Here is a 22,156-nt window from a genome sequence, read left to right on the forward strand (position 1 = left end):
TATTTTTAATTCAAATTAAAATGGATATGGAACAATATTTTTATTTTGAATGTTCTAAGACTGAAATGGTTAGGTTTTAAAGTCAGAGGATATATGTTATATATACATATAAATCTATCATCTCTCATACTAGTTCGATTCAAACCAAGAATTCTTTTTAAAACGAATTGGACCTTCAATTTTAAGTTTTTATTATTTTATTATTTATTAAACCTTTCATTTGAAGTTAGTCTCGAGTTAAGATTTAAGAATTATTAAGCAATTTTATGTACACAAATAAATGATTTCATGCTGTACACAAATTCAACGGTGTGATGACTAAACAGAGATTGAGATTTTAGGCTTGGAAATAGTAAATCTATTGATCTTGTCTAATAAAGCTGTTTGAAATTGGACATATTACAACTACTAAAATATTCATTTTTTAAAAATTTCTAGTTCTAAATATATTAACTAAATAGTTTGTTAATATTATCCTATTTTTTTACTGACCGGATCAAAATAATAATAAATTGTAATTTATTTTGTTTTACCACTTATTTATATAAAAAAATACTAAATAATTAAAATGAAATTACATTTACTAAAAAATTGATATAGTTTTTATTAAACAATCAATGTTAATATAAAATAGGATAAAAATATACTTTTGGTATTTTTAAAAGCACAAGTCGTGTTTCTATATAAAAAATTTGACCTTTGCTTCCTTGGGTGAAACTCCCGGTCGAGGGTCCTCTCCCTAAACAAGATAAAATGTTCGAAAACGTTTTCTTCTTAAGAATCAGAAGAAGAGATCTCTCTCGATCTCGAATTGAGACTCGCCTCCGGAGAGGTTCGCGAACATATATCTAAATCAGTAAATTTTTGTTTTATTTTCTTTTTTAGTGAATAGTCAAATAAATTTAATTATATTCCATTCAAATATTCACTTCCATACCAAGATAAAAAAAAAATTCAAATCCTTTCTTAAACTGAAATTTGACGCCTCATCACATCACAAAAAGTATTTTAATCATTAATAAAAAATTTACACAAAAGCATAAACAAAATCTTCAACAAATAAAATAAAATTACACAAAACCCATAAAACCCACATCGACCCATCGTCTTTCTAAACTCGACCTGTTTCTGTTATTTCCCTCTTCTTCTTTGTTTCTTACTTTCATTTGGCACGATGTTGTATTTTCCCTCCATTACGTCGCCAAATTATTCTGTTTTGCCAACAACCACTGCTCCTCCTGAATGATTTGAGCATGAATTGGCTTGTCCCAAAGAATCCACAAAAAGCATTTCCATTTCTAGCGAGTTCGAGAGATGAAATCCAGCCTCAGGTCTATTGGGGAGAAGGGAAGCCATGTCTTCAACCACAATTTGAAGATTTCCCAGTTGGGAAAATCGGGTCGCATTGAAGAAGCTGTTGCAGTTTTCTCGCAGATGACTGAGAAGAACACTGTATCGTACAATTCGATGATCTCTGCCTATGCCAAAAATGGAAGGATAGAGCATGCACGGAAGTTGTTTGATGTAATGCCTCAGAGAAACTTGGTTTCATGGAACTCCATGATCGCTGGGTACTTGCACAATGACATGGTTGATGAAGCCGCTAAACTGTTTGATAAAATGTATAAAAGGGACCTCTACTCGTGGACTTTGATGATAACTTGTTACACACGTATTGGGGAGCTCGGAAAGGCGAGGGAGCTTTTCGATTTGCTTCCTGATAAGCAAGATACTGTTTGTTGTAATGCACTTATTGCAGGTTATGCTAAGAAGAGACGGTTCGACGAGGCGAAGAAACTGTTTGATGGAATGTTGGTCAAGAATATAGTTTCGTGGAATTCTATGCTAGCAGGCTACACCAAGAACGGTGAAATTCAGTCAGGGCTGCAGTTCTTCGAAGCCATGGGAGAAAGGAATGTGGTTTCATGGAATTTGATGGTGGACGGGTATGTTGAGGTTGGTGATCTGGACTCTGCCTGGATGATTTTCAGGAAAATTCCGACTCCGAATGCGGTGTCCTACGTGACAATGTTTTCTGGTCTTGCGCATTATGGTTGGACCAAAGAGGCTCGGAATCTCTTCGATGAGATGCCGAGTAAGAATTTAGTTTCTTGGAATGCTATGATTGGAGCTTATGTACGAAACAACCAAATTGACGACGCTTTTAAGCTATTTATGGAAATGTCAGAAAGGGACTCTGTATCATGGACTACCATGATCAATGGGTATGTTCGAGTCGGTAAGCTTTCTCAGGCAAGGGAAATTCTAGATATGATGCCTTACAAGAATGTTGCAGCTCAAACAGCAATGATCAATGGATATGTGCAAAGTAGCAGAATGGATGAAGCCAATGAGATTTTTAATCAAATCTCCATACGTGATAGTGTTTGTTGGAATACCATGATTACAGGCTATACTCATTGTGGAAGAATGGATGAAGCTCTCTGTTTGTTTCGAGAAATGGTAGGCAAAGATATGGTTTCATGGAATACCATGATTGCTGGTTATGCTCAAGCAAGACAGATGGATAAAGCGCTCGGGATATTTAATGAGATGCGAGTGAGGAATATCGTATCTTGGAATTCTCTGATTACAGGATATGTGCAAAATGAGTTCTACTACGAGGCACTGAAGCATTTCGTATTGTTGAAAGGGCAAGGAGAGGAGAAACCTGATCAATCAACTTTCGTGTGTTGCTTACGAGCATCTGCCAATCTTGCTGCTTTGAAAGTTGGAATGCAACTTCACCATCTCACTATCAAGACAGGTTTTGGCCACAATTTATTTGTTAAAAACGCGATCATAACCATGTATACAAAAAGTGGGAGAGTCCTAGATGCTGAAAGTGTCTTTGCTGAGATCAACAATAAAGATGTGGTCTCATGGAATTCTTTGATAGCTGGGTATGCACTAAATGGGTATGGAAAAGAAGCTGTTGAACTTTTCGAAGAGATGTCGATAAGAGAAGTCATTCCAGACGAAGTTACCTTCACTGGCTTGTTATCTGCGTGTAACCATGGAGGTTTTGTGGATCAGGGTTTGAAAATTTTCAAGTGCATGACTGAGACATACTTAATAAAACCTTCATCAGAGCATTATGCTTGTGTAGTTGATTTGCTTGGTCGGGTGGGCAGGTTAGGAGAAGCCATGGAAATAGTAGAGGGTATGAAAACTGTGTCAAGTGCAAAAATATGGGGTGCATTGCTATGGGCTTGCAGAAGACACCAGAATTTAGAGCTAGCCAAGTATTCAGCTGAGAGGCTTTTGGAACTTGAACCAGAAAATGCCTCAAATTATGTACTATTGTCAAACCTGCATGCTGAGGCAAGGAGATGGGATATGGTTGAGAGAGTCAGGGTTTTAATGAAAGAAAATAAGGCTGAGAAGCAACCTGGCTGCAGTTGGATTGAAATGGGTAATCGAGTGCACTCGTTTGTATCTGAAGGTCCATCGGAATTTCGAAGGCCTGAAATTTGCTATATATTAGAAACTTTGACTGCACAGATAAGAAACACAGAGGGCATGTTTGATTATAGGTGTATACTTGATATATTATGAGATATAACTAACAGTTGAGTAAATAGAGGCAGAGGGGTTTTAGAGATTTTTCATATTCTTTTATGTTTTAGATGAACCAATGTCAGAAGGGTCCTCTAGTGATGTCAACCTTTCAAGGAGGGGAGACTTGAACCACTAATCCTATATAAGGTTTTACTTGCCGTGACCAATTAAGCTATGCTGATATGCTCGAGTTGGTTTCTTGAGTCTTGGACAGAAAAGAAATTTGTATTACGAGAAAAAGTTAAAAATCAGATCAATTCTATAGTAAAAAGAAGCCTATTGGACACATGAATGACCACCCCCTTTCAAAGATCTCGATGTCTGCTAATCATTGAATGCCAAACTCATTCGCCATGTCAATGTAGCATCTATCAAGTATTCAAATATTTCAAGGTTTAGAAAACCTAATTGGTATGGACTCGAGGAAAACACTATAACTAGGAATGAAGTAAAACTTTAATATACATCTAATATCCTTACTTATCTAAATGCTCTCAATGTAGCATTCTAGGCTGTATTTGCTTTCAGGGTTTTTAAGATTTTCTCTTCCTTTCTTACTTAAGAAAATTGAAGATGTAATGTAGAGGCCTTAGATAGACCTGTATGAATGAAGCCTTCATGTCTTTGGCCAACACAATTATGCAACAGACCGTGCCTCCTCACTGTCAGGAAGGACTATGTCAAGCCTCATCATGGGCAAGTATTTCTTGGGAATCTGTGCACCTGCCTGCATGCACACTTCAACCACAGCAGGAGCTTTACCATAAAACCTCTTTAACGTACCCATCAATGGCGGGCCTTTTGGATCACGAACATGCCAAACATAATTTGGAGGCAATACTTCGTCTAAAGTTGCATCCTGCCAACCATGCTTTCCATCCCTCCATTGGTGCTTAAATTCTCCACATAGCTTAGCATTATGGCCCCATGGTCCCACATGAATCTCTGAGCAGTACCCACATGCCTTCACTGTATACTTCCTCATCAACATCCTTACACCAGATCTAACAGTTTCATATGCCTCGATTGTTTCTTGAGCAATTCTAGGGACATCTAATGGTAGAGGAGGTGCAAATCGTTGAGAAGCTCCTTGTGTATCGAAATCAAGAAGGGGATAGGAATCAACAGATTTCCAGGGCTTAGGCTCCTCGATATTTCCACCTCGATCAATCACCTTCTTTCCAATCATCCGGATGGGTTTAGTTCTTCTACGTGAAGGGTACTCTGGTATATCCACACCAGCCTGGATGCAGAGCTCTACAACAGCTGGAATTCTATCATATTCAAATCGTGTTTCATGCATAATGCGCCGACCGAAAGGATCATAGAGATGGTATGACTCAATGGGGACTAAGACATCATTGATAGAACCTGTGACCCATAAGTGGAAGCTTCGACGGATTGCACTGGTAGAACCAAGACAGTCTTGAATACGGTGGCCTGACTGGGCTACATGAACTTCTGAACATTCCCTGCACAGAATCCAAAATTGATATTATGGCATAATAAAATGAAAGACTAAAAGGACACAGCTAAAAAACCCCTCCAAAAACATGTTATAATGAAATTTCTAGACCAGAAAAGATCAACCTGCAAGCATATACTGGAATAACATGTAAAAGTTGTGAAAGGCCCTTAATCAAAATTTTCCAGGCATCCAGTACTTGATGGGCAACAGGTATCAAATCTGGGACAAGTAACCCATTTTTCCCAGGTTCAAGCGGTTTCTCTATACCCTTTTGTGCAAGCTCTTTGTCAGCTTTAGCAGCCTGCTTGATTTTCTTTAGAGGAATAGGATAGGGTTTCTTTTTGTTTTTAGGCAATACGGTTGGAAGATCCACATTCTGGCGATACACTTCTCGTTTCCTCGAAATAGGATCTTTTCCATATTCCTGACTGGTATAGGATAAAGTCCTTAGCGATGTTGGCACTTTTTCGGACAACAATTTATGCGCAAACTGCAATAGAAAGAATATTGCAAGATCTTATTTGTCTGGAAGAGTCTCTCACAAGTCACAGGAGTTAGGACAACCACCACAAATCAACAAATGTTATCTTCAAGTGCAAAGTGAAATCAAGACTCGCATAAAAGGAGGATAACCTCAGATTCAAGAGATACAGAGTATTAAAGAAAGAGTAAGAGCTTTCAAGAACTCAATGAGCAGTGAGTGATTGACAAGTACAGTGTCATACATGGAAGAACCAACAGAAACATTACTAACTAAAATTGAGAGTATTCATGTTTAAAAAATATTGACCAAAAAGGGCACTTTAGGATTTCAAAGAAAGATCGCAAATCAATATCATAATCTGGTAATATAAGCATCGCTTGCCAAAGGGTCCAAATTCGTAGCTAGGCTTGTAATTTCATCGACAGAATCACTAAAAATAACAAGAGATAAAAGACAGAATACTGAAGAGGTTCTTTGGTTAAGCATCTAAACCTTTACTCGAGGAGTAAGTGATCTTAGTGCAGACAGCTGCGGGGTCGTAAACTCCAAATTACCAATGAAGAGACCTACAATCATGCAGTGAAATCTGTCAAACATAAGCTCCTATCATTGTTCACTAACAACACGCCTCTCAGACTTATTTGACGAATAACAATGGAGCGATGAAGGACTCTATTCCTAAAATACGAACAAAACTTCAATCTCACAGGGAAAAGATAACTAGTTTCTACCCATTCGAGATGGATCCCAAACACAAGTAGAAACCGCTGGTAGCTTCTGGAGCATCAAGCCAATGGTTTTCTAGCTGTTTCGCGACCTTGAAAAAAAAAACCAAACGTGGAATCGATGCCGACAGAACAATTGATGTCACTCCACAACAAGGAGGAATAACGTTCTGCCAATTCAAACCATTATTAGATTCAAGCGCTATGCCTTACAGTCGCCAAAGTTCTAGATTCCAGAAACAAAAACGATGAAGAGTGAAGAGCTGAGCTACAATATAGCAGTAATGTGGAACAATTTCGAGAGATTGTAGCTTTCAATTAGAGAAAAATAGGAAGAAAATGGCGCCAAAGTTGAAAGTGTTACAGTTACCGAAGCAGAAGGAGAAATTGCGTCGTCTATGGTGGAAGAAGGACGATTCCGCAGCCAAATTGAAGCGCCTCGCTTCGCTTCTCTTTCAATCTCCGTAGCTCTCGGTTATCTAATCACAGAAAAAATAAAGGAAAAACAAAAAAATCGCAAACGAGAGACGAATACAAGGTTTTAAATGTTGGTGGGGATGATGTTTAAAAAAAAAAAAAAAAAAAAAATTGTTGATGTGAATGGAAATGTTTTTAATTTTTTTTAATAATGAAAATCATGGATATTTGTATAAAAATTAGAGAAATTAACAAATAAATATTTTTTATTTTAAAATAAATTAATATTAATATTATGTATATATTAGTGAGATTTTGTTAATATTTTTTATATTTTGTAGATTTTCTTGTACTACGATGAAAATATCGATTTATTTCTCGTAACAATGTTGATCTCATGAATACATAGATATGTTGATAGAAATGTCGACGTATCTAAACAGAGAACTATGGAAATAAATGAAATATTTGACAATTTATGCAATTTTTTAATTTGTTTAAATTTTGGAATTTTAATTAGAATAAGCATTACCATTTTTACCTGTTTTGGTTAGAAAAATGGAATAAATTATAAAATACGTGTCTGATACAAAATTAATAAGATTTCAAAGAAATATGGGGTTAAAGTTTGTTCTTTTAATATTGAAATTTATGAGTTTTGGTACAGGTATTCATGGGTTGATTTTTTGTTTGCATCCATCCAACTTAATTATTTTTATCTAAGTATGATTTTCGTATAAATTAGTTAGTTTTTTTTTAATCTTAACTTGAATTATTTGTTTAAATTAGTATGTGAATTAACCGAATTAGATTGAATGTACAAACTGAAACATTTATTTAAGTTTATGATGTAATTTGATGAAATAAAAAATTAGGGTGAAAATTGATACCAAGGATAAAAATGTAACTCAACAGACATATTTGTATAATACTTGTTGGATGCGAATTTGGACCTGCACGTGTCACGGTAAGAGAGGTAAGTCGATTTGGGGCGCGGATGGAATTAGAAATTTTCCTAAGGATTGTTCAGGTCAGCGGTTACGGACCGAGCTAAGAGGACAAGCCGACCTAAACGAAGTCCGTAAACGTGTCTCTTCCGAACTCGACAACACGTCATATTTTTAGGGTGTGTTAGAGTTTCTGTCGGGCCCAGTTTCTATAAATGAGAACCTTAGCCTTAAATGCAAGGTACGCAATCCTAGGTAGACTTGGCAAGTTAGCTCGGACCAGAACTAACTTGTTCGTTGGAGTGCTAACTTTATTTTGCAGGTCTCGAGAGTGTTTGGAGGGGGTGCTGGGCAGTTGGTCGTAGTTTGTCCTGACCGTTCCGATCTACTTCGTACCCGAGCTCACCAAATTCGAGCTTAAACAATACTAATGGTTATTATTTTTTTGGTGAAATATGAAATGTACAGTAAATGTGAAATTTGAAATATTAAAATACAATTAAGATTTTAACCTAAATTTATTAACATGTTAAAAAAAACAAAAAGAAAGTGCCAATCTGAGCTTCCTACATTCGTTCGTTAATTTTTGAAAGCAAAGCTATAGGATGAGACGTGTCACGATGTGATTGAAAGATCATCTCAGATGAGAATAGTGCCCGCCGTAGACGATAACAACTTCCAAAATTTTCTACACTCATCTGTGACCACCGTGAACACAACACCATCGAGCGATTCCCTACTCGCCACGTGTACTTTTCACCACGTGGCCTCTGGTAATTGGGTGGATGACTCCGCGCTTTCCACGTTGGATCTTCTCATAAATCCCAGAACTTCCCTCCCTCGTCTCAGTATTACTATTAGTAGAAGGCGAAGAACGACGAATTTGATTTTCTTTCAACTTTTTTCTCGTCAACCAAACGAACGGAGAAGCTCCTTCCTGGAGAATGCGATCCACGGTTTGCTGCTCGCTTTCTCCTTCTGTGTGGCCATTGTTCCTGTTTGTTTTCTAAGGCTTCTTCGTGATCCTCGTTTGCGGTTTGGTTTCCGGAGCCTCTGCTTTCCCGGTAGATTTTATGAATGTTGTTTCAATTTTCGTGCTATATGATGATTTTTGATTCGAAGTATTGTTCTGTTTGATTTATAATGCGCTTTCTGTGGAAATGAACGAAGTTGATTGAAACGTATGTTTGTTGTGGTTTTTCTTGTTCTGTGCTGTTTGGGCAGAGCTGAAGAGTCTGAGCTAGAAAATGGTGTCGATCTCGATGAAGTTCGGGTTATCGTTATTCGTATTTTCTCTAATTTTATATCCGTCGGATTCTGCGGTGTCGAGCATAGATCTGGGCTCTGAATCGATTAAAGTTGCGGTCGTTAATTTGAAACCTGGTCAGAGTCCAATTTCGATCGCAATCAATGAAATGTCGAAGCGCAAATCGCCGGTCTTGGTATCTTTTCAATCAGGAACTCGTCTACTCGGCGAGGAAGCGGCTGGTCTCGTTGCGCGGTATCCTAGTAAGGTGTTCTCCCAAATCAGGGACATGGTTGGGAAACCCTACAACTATGCTAAAACTTTGACAGACTCATTGTACTTACCATTTGATATTGTGGAAGATTCGAGGGGTGCTGTTGGATTCAAAACTGATGACAATGTGACTGTTTACTCGGTTGAGGAATTGTTGGCGATGGTTTTGGCTTATGCTTCGAATTTAGCGGAGTTCCATTCGAAAGTGCCGGTGAAGGATGTCGTAATTTCTGTGCCACCATACTTTGGACAAGCAGAGAGAAGTGGGCTACTTCAAGCAGCGCAACTGGCTGGGATAAACGTGCTTTCATTGATCAATGAACATTCCGGCGCAGCGCTACAGTACGGAATTGATAAGAATTTTTCCAATGAGTCGAGGCATGTTATTTTCTACGATATGGGTTCAAGCAATACTTACGCGGCGCTTGTTTATTTTTCATCGTACAACGCGAAGGAGTTCGGGAAGACTGTGTCAATTAACCAGTTTCAGGTAATTATACTTCACAATTCTTTTGTAGACCTTGGTATTGTTTTTTAATATTAACTAATTATGTCTTATTCACTTTCTGCAATCTTGAAATTGTTAATTTTTGTCTATATGTTATTGTTGGTAAAAAAAAAAAAAAAGATCTCGTGTACCTCCCCAAGACGGATACAAATTTTGTCGATAGTTTGTTGTTAAGAGTTTAGTTAATTTCACGACCAAGGGTTCGGCTTGGTAGATGAAAGGATTCACCTGGTAAGATTAAAAAAGTATTGAGGTATTGTACCATACAGGGTGATCTGGTGAAAAGGCTCACTTTATAAAAGATCAATGATGCAAGCCAGGCTACTCTGTCAAAAATGTTAGATGAGATTAAAGTCATAGACGCTTGTTATGAGTTATGCTCTTTCATCAGATATTATTTGCAAGAGAGATGATCCATCACATAGAGCTACTACTACATAGTTTATTTGTGGTGATTAATAAATGGAATATTATTGTCACTGTTATCATTTAAGTGTTTCAACGGGAAACACTTGAAGGGACAACAGCCTTCCAAAGTTGATCTGAAATATCTTCGTCAATAATGATCTTATTTAATAATGCTGCCAGTGACTATCCACCGTTATGGTTCCATTTATTTTGGAGTGCCATCCCATATGCAGTTTTTCGTGCCATGTGACATAAAATGTTCTTGTTCCTTGCATGTTTGAGGCCACTATTTGGGGAAAATATTAACCTTCCACCACGGTTCTTGTTACGAGCACTTTGTCTTCTGCATTTTGCGCCTTGCCATATCTTATTAATTTGGGCATGTTGTGTAGGTGAAGGACGTTAGATGGGACCCAGAACTTGGGGGCCAGAATATGGAATTACGGCTGGTTGAATATTTTGCTGACGAGTTCAATAAACAAGTTGGAAATGGTGTGGATGTAAGGAATCATCCAAAAGCTATGGCAAAATTGAAGAAACAAGTTAAACGAACCAAAGAAATTTTGAGTGCAAATACAGCTGCTCCAATATCAGTTGAGTCTCTCTTTGATGATCGAGATTTTAGGTGAGTAGAGCTCAATTGCTTTTTATTTCATCAGACTTCTCTTCCTAATGAATCATTTATGGAATATATATCTATATACAAATACACATTTTGACAATTTAGGGCCCATTTGGTAATGTTGTCATTTCTTGTTTTCTATTTTTTAATAAAAAATATAGAATTGCATAGTCCCAACACCCATAGATTCAAGAATGATAAAACAATATATATATATTTTTATAAGAAACTTAGAGAAACTTTCATTAATCACAGAAGAAAGATACAGCAAACGGGCTGGGGTAGAGGCAACCCCACCCAAAAACTAGACCAACTCTTTCCAATTGTTCATGAACAAGGAGAGGTTGATATTACAAAAGAATTTTCCGTAATTAATACACCACCAAGAAGCAGTGTGCTGTACATTCCTACAAAAAATGTCAAAAGAGCTGATTCTATCCTCGAAGACCCGAGAGTTCTTTTCTATCCAAAGATGCCATAAAAGGGCTCTTGAAGCACACTTCCAAATCAAGTTAGCCTTCTTTGGAATCATCCACCCATGGAGAATTTCCACCAACCAATCGTCAATATGTTTTGGGAAGCATGTCGCCACCCCAAAAATATTCAAAAGGAAATGCCATCCTCTTGCCGCGAAGTGGCAGTGAGAAAAAATATGATCAATGGTTTCGCTACTTTCATTGCAGAGGCTACAAACTAAAGGGGACATCACCCAGTTTCTGCACTTCCTTTGGAGTAAGTCATGTGTGTTGAGACTTCTGTGGGCTAAGGACCAGAGAAAAACTTTAACCTTCTTTGGAGCTTTGAAATTCCAAACCGCCGAGATGAGAGGAGATCTTAAAGAAGGTTGCACTCCCCCATTTTTATCCTCGCAGTACGAGTAGAAAAAAGCCCGTTTTTTCCTAGAGACCAAACAACATGGTCTTCTCCTTCCCCAAGCCTCACCACATCTATCGTCTAAATAAGGTTGATCCAACTATCAACTTCCCAGTCAAAAAGGCCTCTTCGGAAGCCCAAATCCCAGTCATTCTCACTTCCATTCCAGCAGGCAGCAACCGTGGCCTCTTTTTTCGTGGAAATATTAAACAGATCAGGGAACCTATCCTTGAGGGGCCTTTCTTCAACCCAAGTGTCCAGCCAGAATTTAATACAGAGTCCCGTTTTGCACTTTGAACTTCAGAAACTTGAAGAAGAAGGTACTATTTTTGGCGATTTCATACCACGGTCTGCCTCTAGCACTACCTTTGGGAGGGAGAGTACCCCATTCGTATTTGTCCTCACCATAAATACTGACTATCACTCTCCTCTATAAGGCGTGTGGTTCTTGAGTGAATCTCCAAAGCCACTTTAGAAGGAGGCTATTATTTCGCTGCTGTAGAGCCCCTATACCAAGCCCACCACACTGCAAGGGGAGGCCTGTTTTCCCGCAATTTACCAGGTGGGTGCAAGCCCCTTTAAGAGTTCCTCCGTTCCAGAAGAAGTTTCTAGTCAACCTCTCTATCTCCTTAACAACCCCTTTCGGAGCTTTTAGAATAGAGAAAAAATAGAGGGGTAAACTGGTAATAACCGACTGAGCTAGAGTTAACCTTCCCCCTCTCGAAAGAAGGAGATTCTTCCACTTTTCAATTCTCTTCTTCACTCTCTCAATAAGAGGTTCCAAAAACGATTTCTTCTTAAAATTACCTCCCAGGGGAATGCCTAAGTAGGACACCGGAAGTTTCTCCACTTTACAGCCCAAGCTCCTGGCCATCTTCTGAAGGATGTCTTCCTCCACATGAATCCCAATTATAGAAGTTTTACTCAAGTTCAAAGACAAACCTGAAGCATTAAGGAATATATCCAGTACCATCCACCATCTATCAAGCAAACCGTGTTCGTTTGGGCAGAAGATCATAGTGTTGTCTGCATACTGTAGGTGAGAGACTTCAACCTCCTGCTTATCGACCCCAAAACCTCTGATCAATCTTCTTTGGATGCAGAAGTGCACCATACGGCTAAAAGAATCACCTACAATTGTGAAGAGGAAAGGGGAAAGAGGGTCCCCTTGCCTCAACCCTCTTGTAGCGACAATCTTTCCTCTCAGTCTACCATTTATGATGATGGAAAAATTTGTTGAAGATAAGCAGCCATTAATCCAATTCCTCCATCGGGCGCCAAAACCCAACTTCTCCAAAACAGCATTAATGTTAGTCCAATCGACCTTGTCGTAGGCTTTCTCATAATCAAGTTTGAGAATGCAGCTAAATTATTTCCTAGTCTCCCAGTCCCCCACTGCCTCAGAAGCAACCAGAATCACGTCTATGATTTGGCGGCCCTCTATAAAGGCCGATTGAGTATCATGAACAATCTTTGGAAGAACCTTCTTGAGCCTCTCAGCCAAAACTTCGAGATAATCTTGTACAAAGAAGTCACAAGGCTAATCGGTCTGAATTTCCCAACCCTTATGGCCTTCGTCTTCTTCGGGATTAAGCAAATATATGTCTCGTTTGTACAACGGTTGATGATACCATTTCTAAAAAAATCTTGGAACACCCCTAGCAAATCATCCTTGAGGGTGTTCCGAAGATTTTTTAAAGAATTCATTAGTGAAGCCATCCGGACCCGGGGACTTCAAATTTCCCAGATTGAAGACCGCATGTTTAATCTCTTACATGTCAAAAGGTCTTTCGAGCCAAGCTTTCCAGTTCTCCTCAAGGCCTCCCCATTGCAAATTTTCCACCAAGAACCTATGCCCTGAAGTCTCCCCATACAGACGATGGTAGAACCCTACAATCTCCTGCTCAATATCTTTTTCTGCAGTAAGAAGCTCCCCATACAGCCAAGATTTGATTGATGTCCCCATGAAGAACGGTTTATTTACCTGGTCTGCTGTAAGGGAGAGATCGGTAGCCACCCGCATAGACAGATTCTTCCTTTCTCATAGCTGGATGGAGGCTTTCAAAGAGGCGGAGTTAATTAGGCTCCCAAGAACGACGTCAGACCACTTTCCCTTGCTCCTAAAGATAGGAAACCAGAAATGGGGACCGATGCCTTTTCGTTTTGAAAATATGTGGTTAGACCACCCCACTTTCAGGGAAACGGTTGAATCCTGGTGGACTTCCCTACCTTCTGAAGGCTGGCCGGGATATGCTTTTATGGGAAAATTGAAAGCTCTTAAAGCCTTGCTCAAAAAGTGGAACAAAGAGACCTTTGGGGTGGTGGAAGATAGGCTAAAGAATTGTGAAAACAGAATTGAAGCCTTGGATCAATTAGAATTGGATGGCTTGATTTCTGAAGTTGATAGAAAAGACAGAGAGGAGCTCAAAAAGTCCTACTTGGATTTAGTAATCAGTGAACATAGAAAGTGGGCTCAAAAATGCAAGTTATTGTGGCTAAAAGAGGGGGATGAAAACTCCAGTTTTTTCCATAAATGGGTGTACGGCTAGGAAGTCTAAAGCTTGTATTTCAATGCTAGAATGATTAAACAATATTTTTATTTATGTTTTGGAACAAATTGAAAACGAGAACAAGAAACAAGAAACAAGAAACTTAGGGCTCGTTTGATAACGTTTCAGTTTCTTGTTTTTGTTTCTTCATTTTTAATAAAGAAAAATTGGGTTCAACATCCATGAATTCAAGTGTGATAAAACAATTTTCTTATTTATGTTTTGGAACAAATTGGAAATGGGAACAAGAAAGAATAGACTTGTTTTGGTTGTTTTCAAAATTTCTATACTATTTTGAGAATGTTCCCAAAAAAGGAGAAACAAAAGACATAGTTAGTTGCAAAATGCTTAGATTTCTTAAGAATTCTGGAAACAAGACACGAGAAACGAGAACGTTACCAAACGAGCCCGGTACCATTGGTGAATATCTTACATCTATAGAGAAAAAAGCACTTTGGAAGAACGTGTGAATTATCTTGGTTTATCTGTCATGTATGTTTCTATATTGCTGAAAGCACTAATTTTGCGTGATAGCTGTCTCTTTCTTATTAACTGCATCCTCTGTGTGCATCCGTACCCAATTTCTAGTCACGTAGAACCTTCTGCTCAATTACCCTGATACTTCTCTTCTCTTCCCAGTTAGGTTTTCATTGTATACTTAAGTATTTAAGTATTAGTTTCTTGAAGCTTTGCTTATTTACCTTGTAGCACATCCACATTGAAATCTGTAAGTCTTGCATGGTATTATGAGTTTATGAAGTCCTTGGCCCTAGGACTTATGGATATTGTTGCATTATACTGAATTTTTTGATAATCTGTAAAACATTTCTATTTCAGGAGCACTATAACACGGGAGAAGTTTGAAGAGTTGTGTGGAGATTTGTGGGAGAAATCTCTTTTACCTGTGAAAGATCTACTAAAACATTCAGGTTTGAAAATGGATGAGATATATGCGGTGGAGTTGATTGGAGGTGCTACAAGGGTGCCAAAATTGCAGGTCAGAAATTAGAACTGTCCGCTTCTTTGTGTTTAAACAATATTTTGTAGTTATAGCTTTTATTTGTGTGTTTACTTTTCAATAATCATCTTGCAACCTTCAAATATGACCGTGAATTTCTCACTCTCCATGTTCTGCTCTGATTTTGTCATTGTAATTTCTGAATAGAAATATTATATTAATGATGATCTGTTCATTGAATCTTCTATGGAACTTCCACAGTGCATTAATACATGTTACCTGTTTGATCTGCGTTTCATGTTCCAAAGTCGAAACCAATGAAGGAAAAGAAAGTGACAATTTACATATTTTCGACTAAACCTTTATGATTTATTCTAAGTTAGACTTAAGGTGTTATACTTTCCTTCTGGTATGCTCCTACATGCTATGGAGTGTGATCACACACTTCTCCTCCTAAAGGTTTTTCTTCTAAAATAAATTCCGATTATTATTGTTAATTTTAATAAAAAAACGACTGTATCATGTCTCCGTTTATTATCAAAACAGATCCAACAGTTATGGTACAATGTGCAGCTATCAGTTTAAGGTTGTTTGCCTCTGTGAATGATCAGCATTTTTATTTCTCATTATTGGTTTAAACTAATATAGATTGGTAATAGTCTGTTAGCTCTTTAATTTTGCTTTTTCAATTGGGACTTTGTCAATTTTCCCGATGAGTGAGAACAATTCCCTTTTCTTCCCTCTGACAGGCAAAACTCCAGGAGTTCCTTGGAAGGAATGAGCTGGACAAACATCTTGATTCTGATGAAGCTATTGTACTTGGTGCAGCTCTCCATGCTGCTAACTTAAGTGATGGAATCAAATTAAACCGAAAGCTTGGAATGATTGATGGCTCTTCCTATGGATTTGTTGTAGAGTTAAATGGCCCTGATCTTTTAAAGGATGAGAGCAGTAGGCAAGTGCTTGTACCACGCATGAAGAAACTACCCAGTAAGGTAAATGCATGATTTCAACCTATAGATTAATGCATGAATTTTCGTTGAAGTTTCTTAAATATTTTTCTTACTGTGTGACGTTTTGTATGTGTCATAGATGTACAGATCAGTTGTCCATAATAAGGATTTTGAAGTTTCACTTGCATATGAGAATGATCTTCTACCACCTGGCGTCAGCTTTCCTGTATTTGCTCAATATGCCGTTTCTGGTTTGACGGATACAAGTGAGAAGTAAGGACTGCTAATTACCTGAACAAGCAAAATATTTAATTGTCTTTAACTGTCCTTTCAAGTACTAAGTATGGTTCCAAATTACATACCGTTTATTGCTTGCTGGATTTTAGATCTCTTGGTTTGTGACTGTTTTTTGATGTATTGTTTAGGTATTCATCTCGGAATTTGTCATCTCCCATTAAGGCAACTTTACACTTCTCTCTCAGTAGAAGTGGAATTTTGTCTTTCGATCGGGCTGATGCTGTTATTGAGATATCTGAATGGGTAGAAGTACCTAGAAAAAATATTTCAGTTGAAAATTCTACGATTTCTTCGCCCAATGCAACAGTTGATGATTCTGGAAATACTTCAGAAGGAAAGAATGACACCTTGATCCCTGAAAATGCTGGGATTGGTAACACATCCGACCCCAGTGTAGGAGAACAAAGTACAACTGAACCCGCTACTGAAAGAAAGCTGAAAAAGCGAACTTTTAGAATTCCACTAAAGGTCAGTGCAGTGACTATTGTATTGCGAATTATTTAGTTAATTAGCAACTAGACCTTGATTGCCTTGTAGACGTTATTTTGATGTTAGTTTTAAAGTATGCTTTTCTCGTCATGGTCATTCATTGTTTTATTATATGATCTACAGATTGTTGAGAAGACTTTGGGACCAGGAATTGCTCTTTCTAAAGAATCTTTTGCTGAAGCCAAAAGTAAATTAGAAGCACTGGACAAAAAGGATGCGGAGAGAAGAAGAACGGCTGAGCTTAAAAATAACTTGGAAGCATATATATACGCTACCAAGGAAAAGGTTGGGGTTCCTAAATATTCTTACTTTCCTCTACCGATTTTTTATAAAAGAACCTATTAGTTAAAAAATTATGAGTTTCTATTTAGAACTAGAAGAAATAACTGTCTCAAAAAAAAAAAAAAAACTAGAAGAAATAGTAAAGATCACTAATGAAATTTTATTCATTAATTTCAATTAGTGGCGGACTCAGCTGTCAAAACAGAAACTAAGAAAGACTTCAAAGGGGAACTACTATATAGTTCAGCTTTTGGTGTCTATTATTTTGCATTAAATTATTTTCCTTCGCTTGAAAATTTCTTGTTTGTTAATAGGTTTCTCTACCACTTTCATCTAATGGATATAGGTGATCAATTGAACTCATCATTGTGCATCAAGGTGTATTTGCTTAGATGCGTGGATGTATCTGAATATAAATACTGGCCAGCATTTTTAGTCCCCTTCAACAGTTCTTTCAATGTTATTTGAAATAAATAATAAAGATGTACTTATTTATTATTATTATTATTATTTTTATATTTCCAAATTGATATCTGGTAAACGAATTTTTTGTTTGTAGTCAAATAAGTAAAATTATGAAATGGACTTCTATAATATCATTAGTTAAGTTGTGAATTAATACGTTAGGGTAAGCTGTAAAATGTGTTTCTGCAGATGTTCATAATACCATAATTAGGTTTATCAATAAATGATTTATGCCAAGAATATTTGTTTGGATGATATGTTAATATATACATATTTAGCTTCCATCAAAGAAATATGCATATTTATCATCTGCTTCCTTGTTACAAGCGGATTATTTAGGGATAAAAAAGCATTGGAATGCCCATATTCTAGCATAGTACGTAGATCCACGTTTTCTCTTAGGCTAGGATGACATATTATTTATTCTTGAAAAAATTGGCTATTGATTTCCTCTTCTATCTTTAATGCGATGCAATGTCTATAGGCATTTATCTTGTTCTTTGCTGCAAGCCTGCAATTTTATAAACCTTCCACTTGTAATACTTCTCATGTCTATTCTTAATAATTTATTTTAATGCTTTTGCCAGTTTGAAACCTCCAGTGAGCTGGAACAGATCTGTACAAGTGAGGAACGTCAAGCTTTTAATGAGAAACTTGATGAGGTTAGGATTTTATTTTGGTGGTATTGAGATGGTGCTCAATGAAGCTTATATCTCTAACTTTTTTTTTAGGTACAAGACTGGTTATATATGGATGGTGAAGATGCCTCTGCTACAGAATTTCAAGAACGCCTTGACATGTTAAAAGGCTTTGGTGATCCAATATTCCTCAGGTACTTATAAGTTGTAAATGGCTGGAGTGCCTTGGACATCCCTGAACTGGACTGAGTTTAGTATCCCAATATTAGAGTGCAATATTACCGAAGTTGGCAATTATGGTCAGTGAAGTTTAACATAGTTACCTACCTTTTTGTGTAGATTGAAAGAGCTAACTGCAAGACCCCAGGCTGTTGAACTTGCTCGCAAGTTTCTTCTTGAGCTGAAAACGGTATGCCATTTTCTTTTTGTGTTCATTCGCATGTTTTAAAATAAAACCATAACATGGATAAGACATTTAATGGTTCCATCTACCTAATGTCTGTCTTACAATTTTGTAGGTTTCACATTATAACTTATCCTTTTCTGTTTACATTATTTTAAAAAAGAAGGCGATGTCTTGATGTTATCATATTTTTGTGTCGTTTGTTAAGTATTCTGTTGGGATGATACTAGGGTTCATTTTTGGAAGGATTTTGGCTCTCTGATATTACTCTCCGTCTGTAGGTTTTGCAACTATATTTTTTATACCTTGCTAAATATATCCCAGTTTACTCTTTTTCCTGATGGGTAATTCATCCAATGTTGATTTCTAGTTTTGTTGAGCCCTTTATGATAGAGAGTGAGAGTTTGGTTCTTTGTGGTCTGCTATTAGTAGTGTTAAACTTTCTCCTGAGCAAAGAGATTTATTCTGTTCAGTTTCTAGATCCCTGGGATGTCTTCGCCTGCAAATCATTGTATAGTAGTTTGGTTTCTTCGCCCTTGTTTTCTCCTTTCTTCTCTAAAATGTGGAAGCTGAAGGTTCTTTTTGGTTGGTCACGCTTGGATTGGATTATCAGGTTGACTTTAATTTAGAAAGCTTCAACTTTTCCCCTTGGCCCCATTACTTCATTTTTTTAGGCACACTTCAAAGGATTTAAATCACTTGTTGTGGTTATGCCTTAAGCTTCAAACGTCTGGAGTTTCTTTTGGCAGACTTCTGCTATCTGTGTAGCTCAAGGCTGGAGTTTGTATGTCATGATGTAGGAAGTTGTGTTGGTTCCTTCTTTTCAGGATAAAGGCCGATTACTTTGTCAAGCTGGTTTCATTGTGTTGTTGTGTGGCATTAATGGTTAGCAAGAAATAGTAGATTTTTTTCAGGTTTTGATAATTTGATAATACATGTGAAGAAGTATGAGGTCTAGTGCATGTCAACGCTTCTCTTTTGAGTTTTTTCATCTAAAATTTTATGTAATTATCCTTTTGTTTGATTACGAACAAATGGGACTTATTTTATGTAACTTTGTCCCTATGTTGGTTTGGTCATATCTTTGTGTGCCCACTTTTTGTAGTTTCATTCATGAAAATTGGTTTCTTTCTAAAAAAATAATTAGAAATTGACTTTTTTGCCCTTTGAACAATTGCAGACCATACAAAACTGGGAGACCAAGAAGCCGTGGGTTCCAAAAGATAGAATTCAAGAGGTAAGATTTTACATTTTGTTCTTTTCTTCTTTTGTATTTATGAGCGATCTTGAATTGCTCTCTTTTGATTCCTGTTTTTTTGGGTAATTTGCTGTGTGCCTTCTCTAGGTTTCAAATGATGGAGATAAGTTCAAGATCTGGTTGGATGAGAAGGAAGCTGAACAGAAGAAGTAAGTTATCTAATAATTCTCAATGTCTAGTTTCTGGCATCTCCCTGGTTTTAGTCTCCTATGCTATTTTGTTTATGCATATACTCTTTTGGTATCCTGGTCGATGCTCTTTCTTTATAAAACTATCATTGAATGAAAGGAAGTGTTGGTCAATAGACGTCTAAATTGATTCTTTTCAGTGTGGAAAATTCTTACACGGGGATATCAAATATCAGATTTGTAACTGCACGTATTTATCTGAGGAATTGACTTTGACTTCAGATTCTTTGCCTATTTTTTAGTCTGGAAAGTCGTTACAAAAATAAGTTTGAATTTTCATTTGCAATTCATGACCCTGAAAACTTGACGCTATTTGTATGATTACCATTCTAATATGATGATATTGTATTCATCATATTGCATAACAGTTGTCTTTTGATGTCTTATCTTTTCTTGACGTTCTTTATTTTTTATGCTATGAAATATTGAATGGGTTGGTTTAGATCACCATCCTTTTGGTGATTATTAAACTGGCAAGATTAGTTCATTTGTTCTGGTTCGCTGTTGGTATGTATAGTAAGTTAATAATTACTATTTAGTAGGCTATTTTTCCTCTGCCAACTAAGTTCTATTTCTATTGTGTTAATTATATTACCAAGATTCCCTTGCACTCTGATCGAAGGTTAATTTGTATTATAATTCTATTAGCTCTCACTCTCAGCGCGAGTTTTGATTACGAACTTTCTTGTGTTCATCCACTTCTAACTATTATTCATGTTAATAAAATTATCAAACTGAATATTTATTTGAAGTTCGTTGTTTTCATTGAGGAACCACCACAACTACCATACGGAAAAAATGGACTAAATGGTTCCTTTGTGTAGGAATTCGGCATCCAGCACCCCAGCATTTACATCCGAAGATGTATACTCGAAATTCCTTATTCTTCAAGACAAGGTAATTTGCTGCTCTCAATTTGAAGAAAGCAACACTCCCAAATCCTTGTTGGTAGCAGATTTCTTCAAGTACTATATATATTACCATTATCAATATGTATCTACAGGTTACCAGCATCGACAGGATTCTGAAACCAAAGCCTAAGATCGAGAAACCCGTGAATGAATCAGAGAGCTCTAATTCGTCGACTGATGAGAGCTCGTCTCAAGGCGACAAATCAGCCAAGGACTCGGAGAATCCAGCAAGTGAAGATTCCAAGCCCGAGTCCAAAACCGAAGCCGAATCTAACAATCACGACGAGTTATAGTAGAATTACAATAGGTAATTAGTTCAAGTTTTGATTTTATGCCTCCTAGATTCGAGATATGAGAGGTCCTAGGGGAAGATAGAGTGGAGATGAGATGAGATGAATAGCGCTGTGTAAGAGGACAGTATATTCTAATGCCCACTTGATTAAAAAGTAGCTCAACCCTATACGTAAACAACTTTGTGAGTTTTGAATCTTTTGATTATTTGTTTTACAGATCAGAAATTTTGTTGAGTACTATAAATTCGTGTACTGTTTTAAAGAAAATCAAAGAAAAGTTACCTCTGGATGTGCTGTGCAACACACGGTTTTAGTTCTATTTTTTTTTGGTTAAAATACTATTTTGCTATTAAATTTGAGTTTTGGTTCATTTTAGTTCTTTCTATGGTTCATTTTAGTTCTTCTATCTTTATAATGCAATTGGTTTTAGTTTCAACTTTTTCTTTTTTGGTTAAAATACTATTTTACTCCGTGTACTTTGAGCTTTGGTTTATGTTCTATTTTCAAAATGTTCATTTTGATATGTGTATTTTAAATTCTGGTTCATTATAGTCTCCGTACTTTCAAAATGTTCATTCTGGTTATTGTATTTTTATAAAGTGACAACTTTGATCTCTACTTTGAAAATTTTTAAAACAAATTCTACATCTAACAAAAATTCTTTAATATAGAATCATGGTTACATTTTTAATTAATATATTAGATGTAGTGTTGTGTTAAAATTGTGGTAGAAAAACGAAAAATTAGGGGACCAAAATAACCAAAGATTTATTCAAAACTAGAATGAACATTTTGGAAGTATGACCAAAATGAACTAAAGCTCGAAGTAAAGAGATGTTAACCCTTTTTTTCTTATTTTTAGATTGCTGCCAGATTGTTTTCTTATGAATGAAGGTACACCATGTCGCCAATTTGAAAATGTTTCATGCTCATATTCTTG

The 22,156-nt window shown here is 36.8% G+C and overlaps 3 protein-coding genes across 5 annotated transcripts; 2 read left to right on the forward strand and 1 right to left on the reverse strand.

Annotated features, from left to right (window-relative positions):
• Window positions 1-994: 994 nt before the first annotated feature.
• On the reverse strand, window positions 995-6,768 carry APO1 (APO RNA-binding protein (DUF794)). 3 transcript variants are annotated; one of them, XR_015788983.1, is made up of 7 exons: window positions 6,609-6,768; window positions 6,245-6,408; window positions 6,006-6,079; window positions 5,152-5,519; window positions 4,161-5,033; window positions 3,392-3,466; window positions 995-3,319 (listed from the first exon to the last, which is right to left on the reverse strand). XR_015788983.1 is itself a non-coding variant. In XM_022279115.2 (6 exons), the coding sequence occupies exons 2-5, from the start codon at window positions 6,297-6,299 to the stop codon at window positions 4,199-4,201; spliced, it is 1,332 nt and encodes a 443-aa protein (XP_022134807.1). In that variant the 5' UTR covers window positions 6,300-6,408; window positions 6,609-6,768; the 3' UTR covers window positions 995-3,466; window positions 4,161-4,198. The 3 variants fall into 3 exon arrangements, 2 of the variants coding, with proteins under 2 accessions (XP_022134807.1, XP_022134799.1); XM_022279115.2 differs by having other exon boundaries at window positions 995-3,466; XM_022279107.2 differs by lacking the exons at window positions 995-3,319; window positions 3,392-3,466 and having other exon boundaries at window positions 4,000-5,033.
• LOC111006969 (uncharacterized) lies at window positions 1,315-3,659 on the forward strand. Its single transcript, XM_022279095.2, has one exon. It carries the CDS (start codon window positions 1,315-1,317, stop codon window positions 3,556-3,558), a length of 2,244 nt encoding a protein of 747 aa, XP_022134787.1. The 3' UTR covers window positions 3,559-3,659.
• A 1,674-nt stretch (window positions 6,769-8,442) lies between the features above and the next one.
• On the forward strand, window positions 8,443-21,505 carry LOC111018655 (heat shock protein 70 (Hsp 70) family protein). The gene is made up of 15 exons (XM_022294886.2): window positions 8,443-8,666; window positions 8,827-9,611; window positions 10,430-10,662; window positions 14,919-15,078; window positions 15,789-16,034; window positions 16,132-16,265; window positions 16,418-16,757; window positions 16,902-17,063; window positions 18,113-18,187; window positions 18,257-18,357; window positions 18,503-18,572; window positions 19,747-19,803; window positions 19,912-19,973; window positions 20,837-20,909; window positions 21,016-21,505. The coding sequence occupies exons 2-15, from the start codon at window positions 8,850-8,852 to the stop codon at window positions 21,214-21,216; spliced, it is 2,676 nt and encodes an 891-aa protein (XP_022150578.1). The 5' UTR covers window positions 8,443-8,666; window positions 8,827-8,849; the 3' UTR covers window positions 21,217-21,505.
• Window positions 21,506-22,156: the final 651 nt, after the last annotated feature.

Source organism: Momordica charantia (genome assembly GCF_013281855.1).
Source record: "Momordica charantia cultivar OHB3-1 chromosome 11 unlocalized genomic scaffold, Mcharantia_2.0 BLBB01000011.1, whole genome shotgun sequence".
Taxonomy (NCBI): Eukaryota; Viridiplantae; Streptophyta; class Magnoliopsida; order Cucurbitales; family Cucurbitaceae; genus Momordica; species Momordica charantia.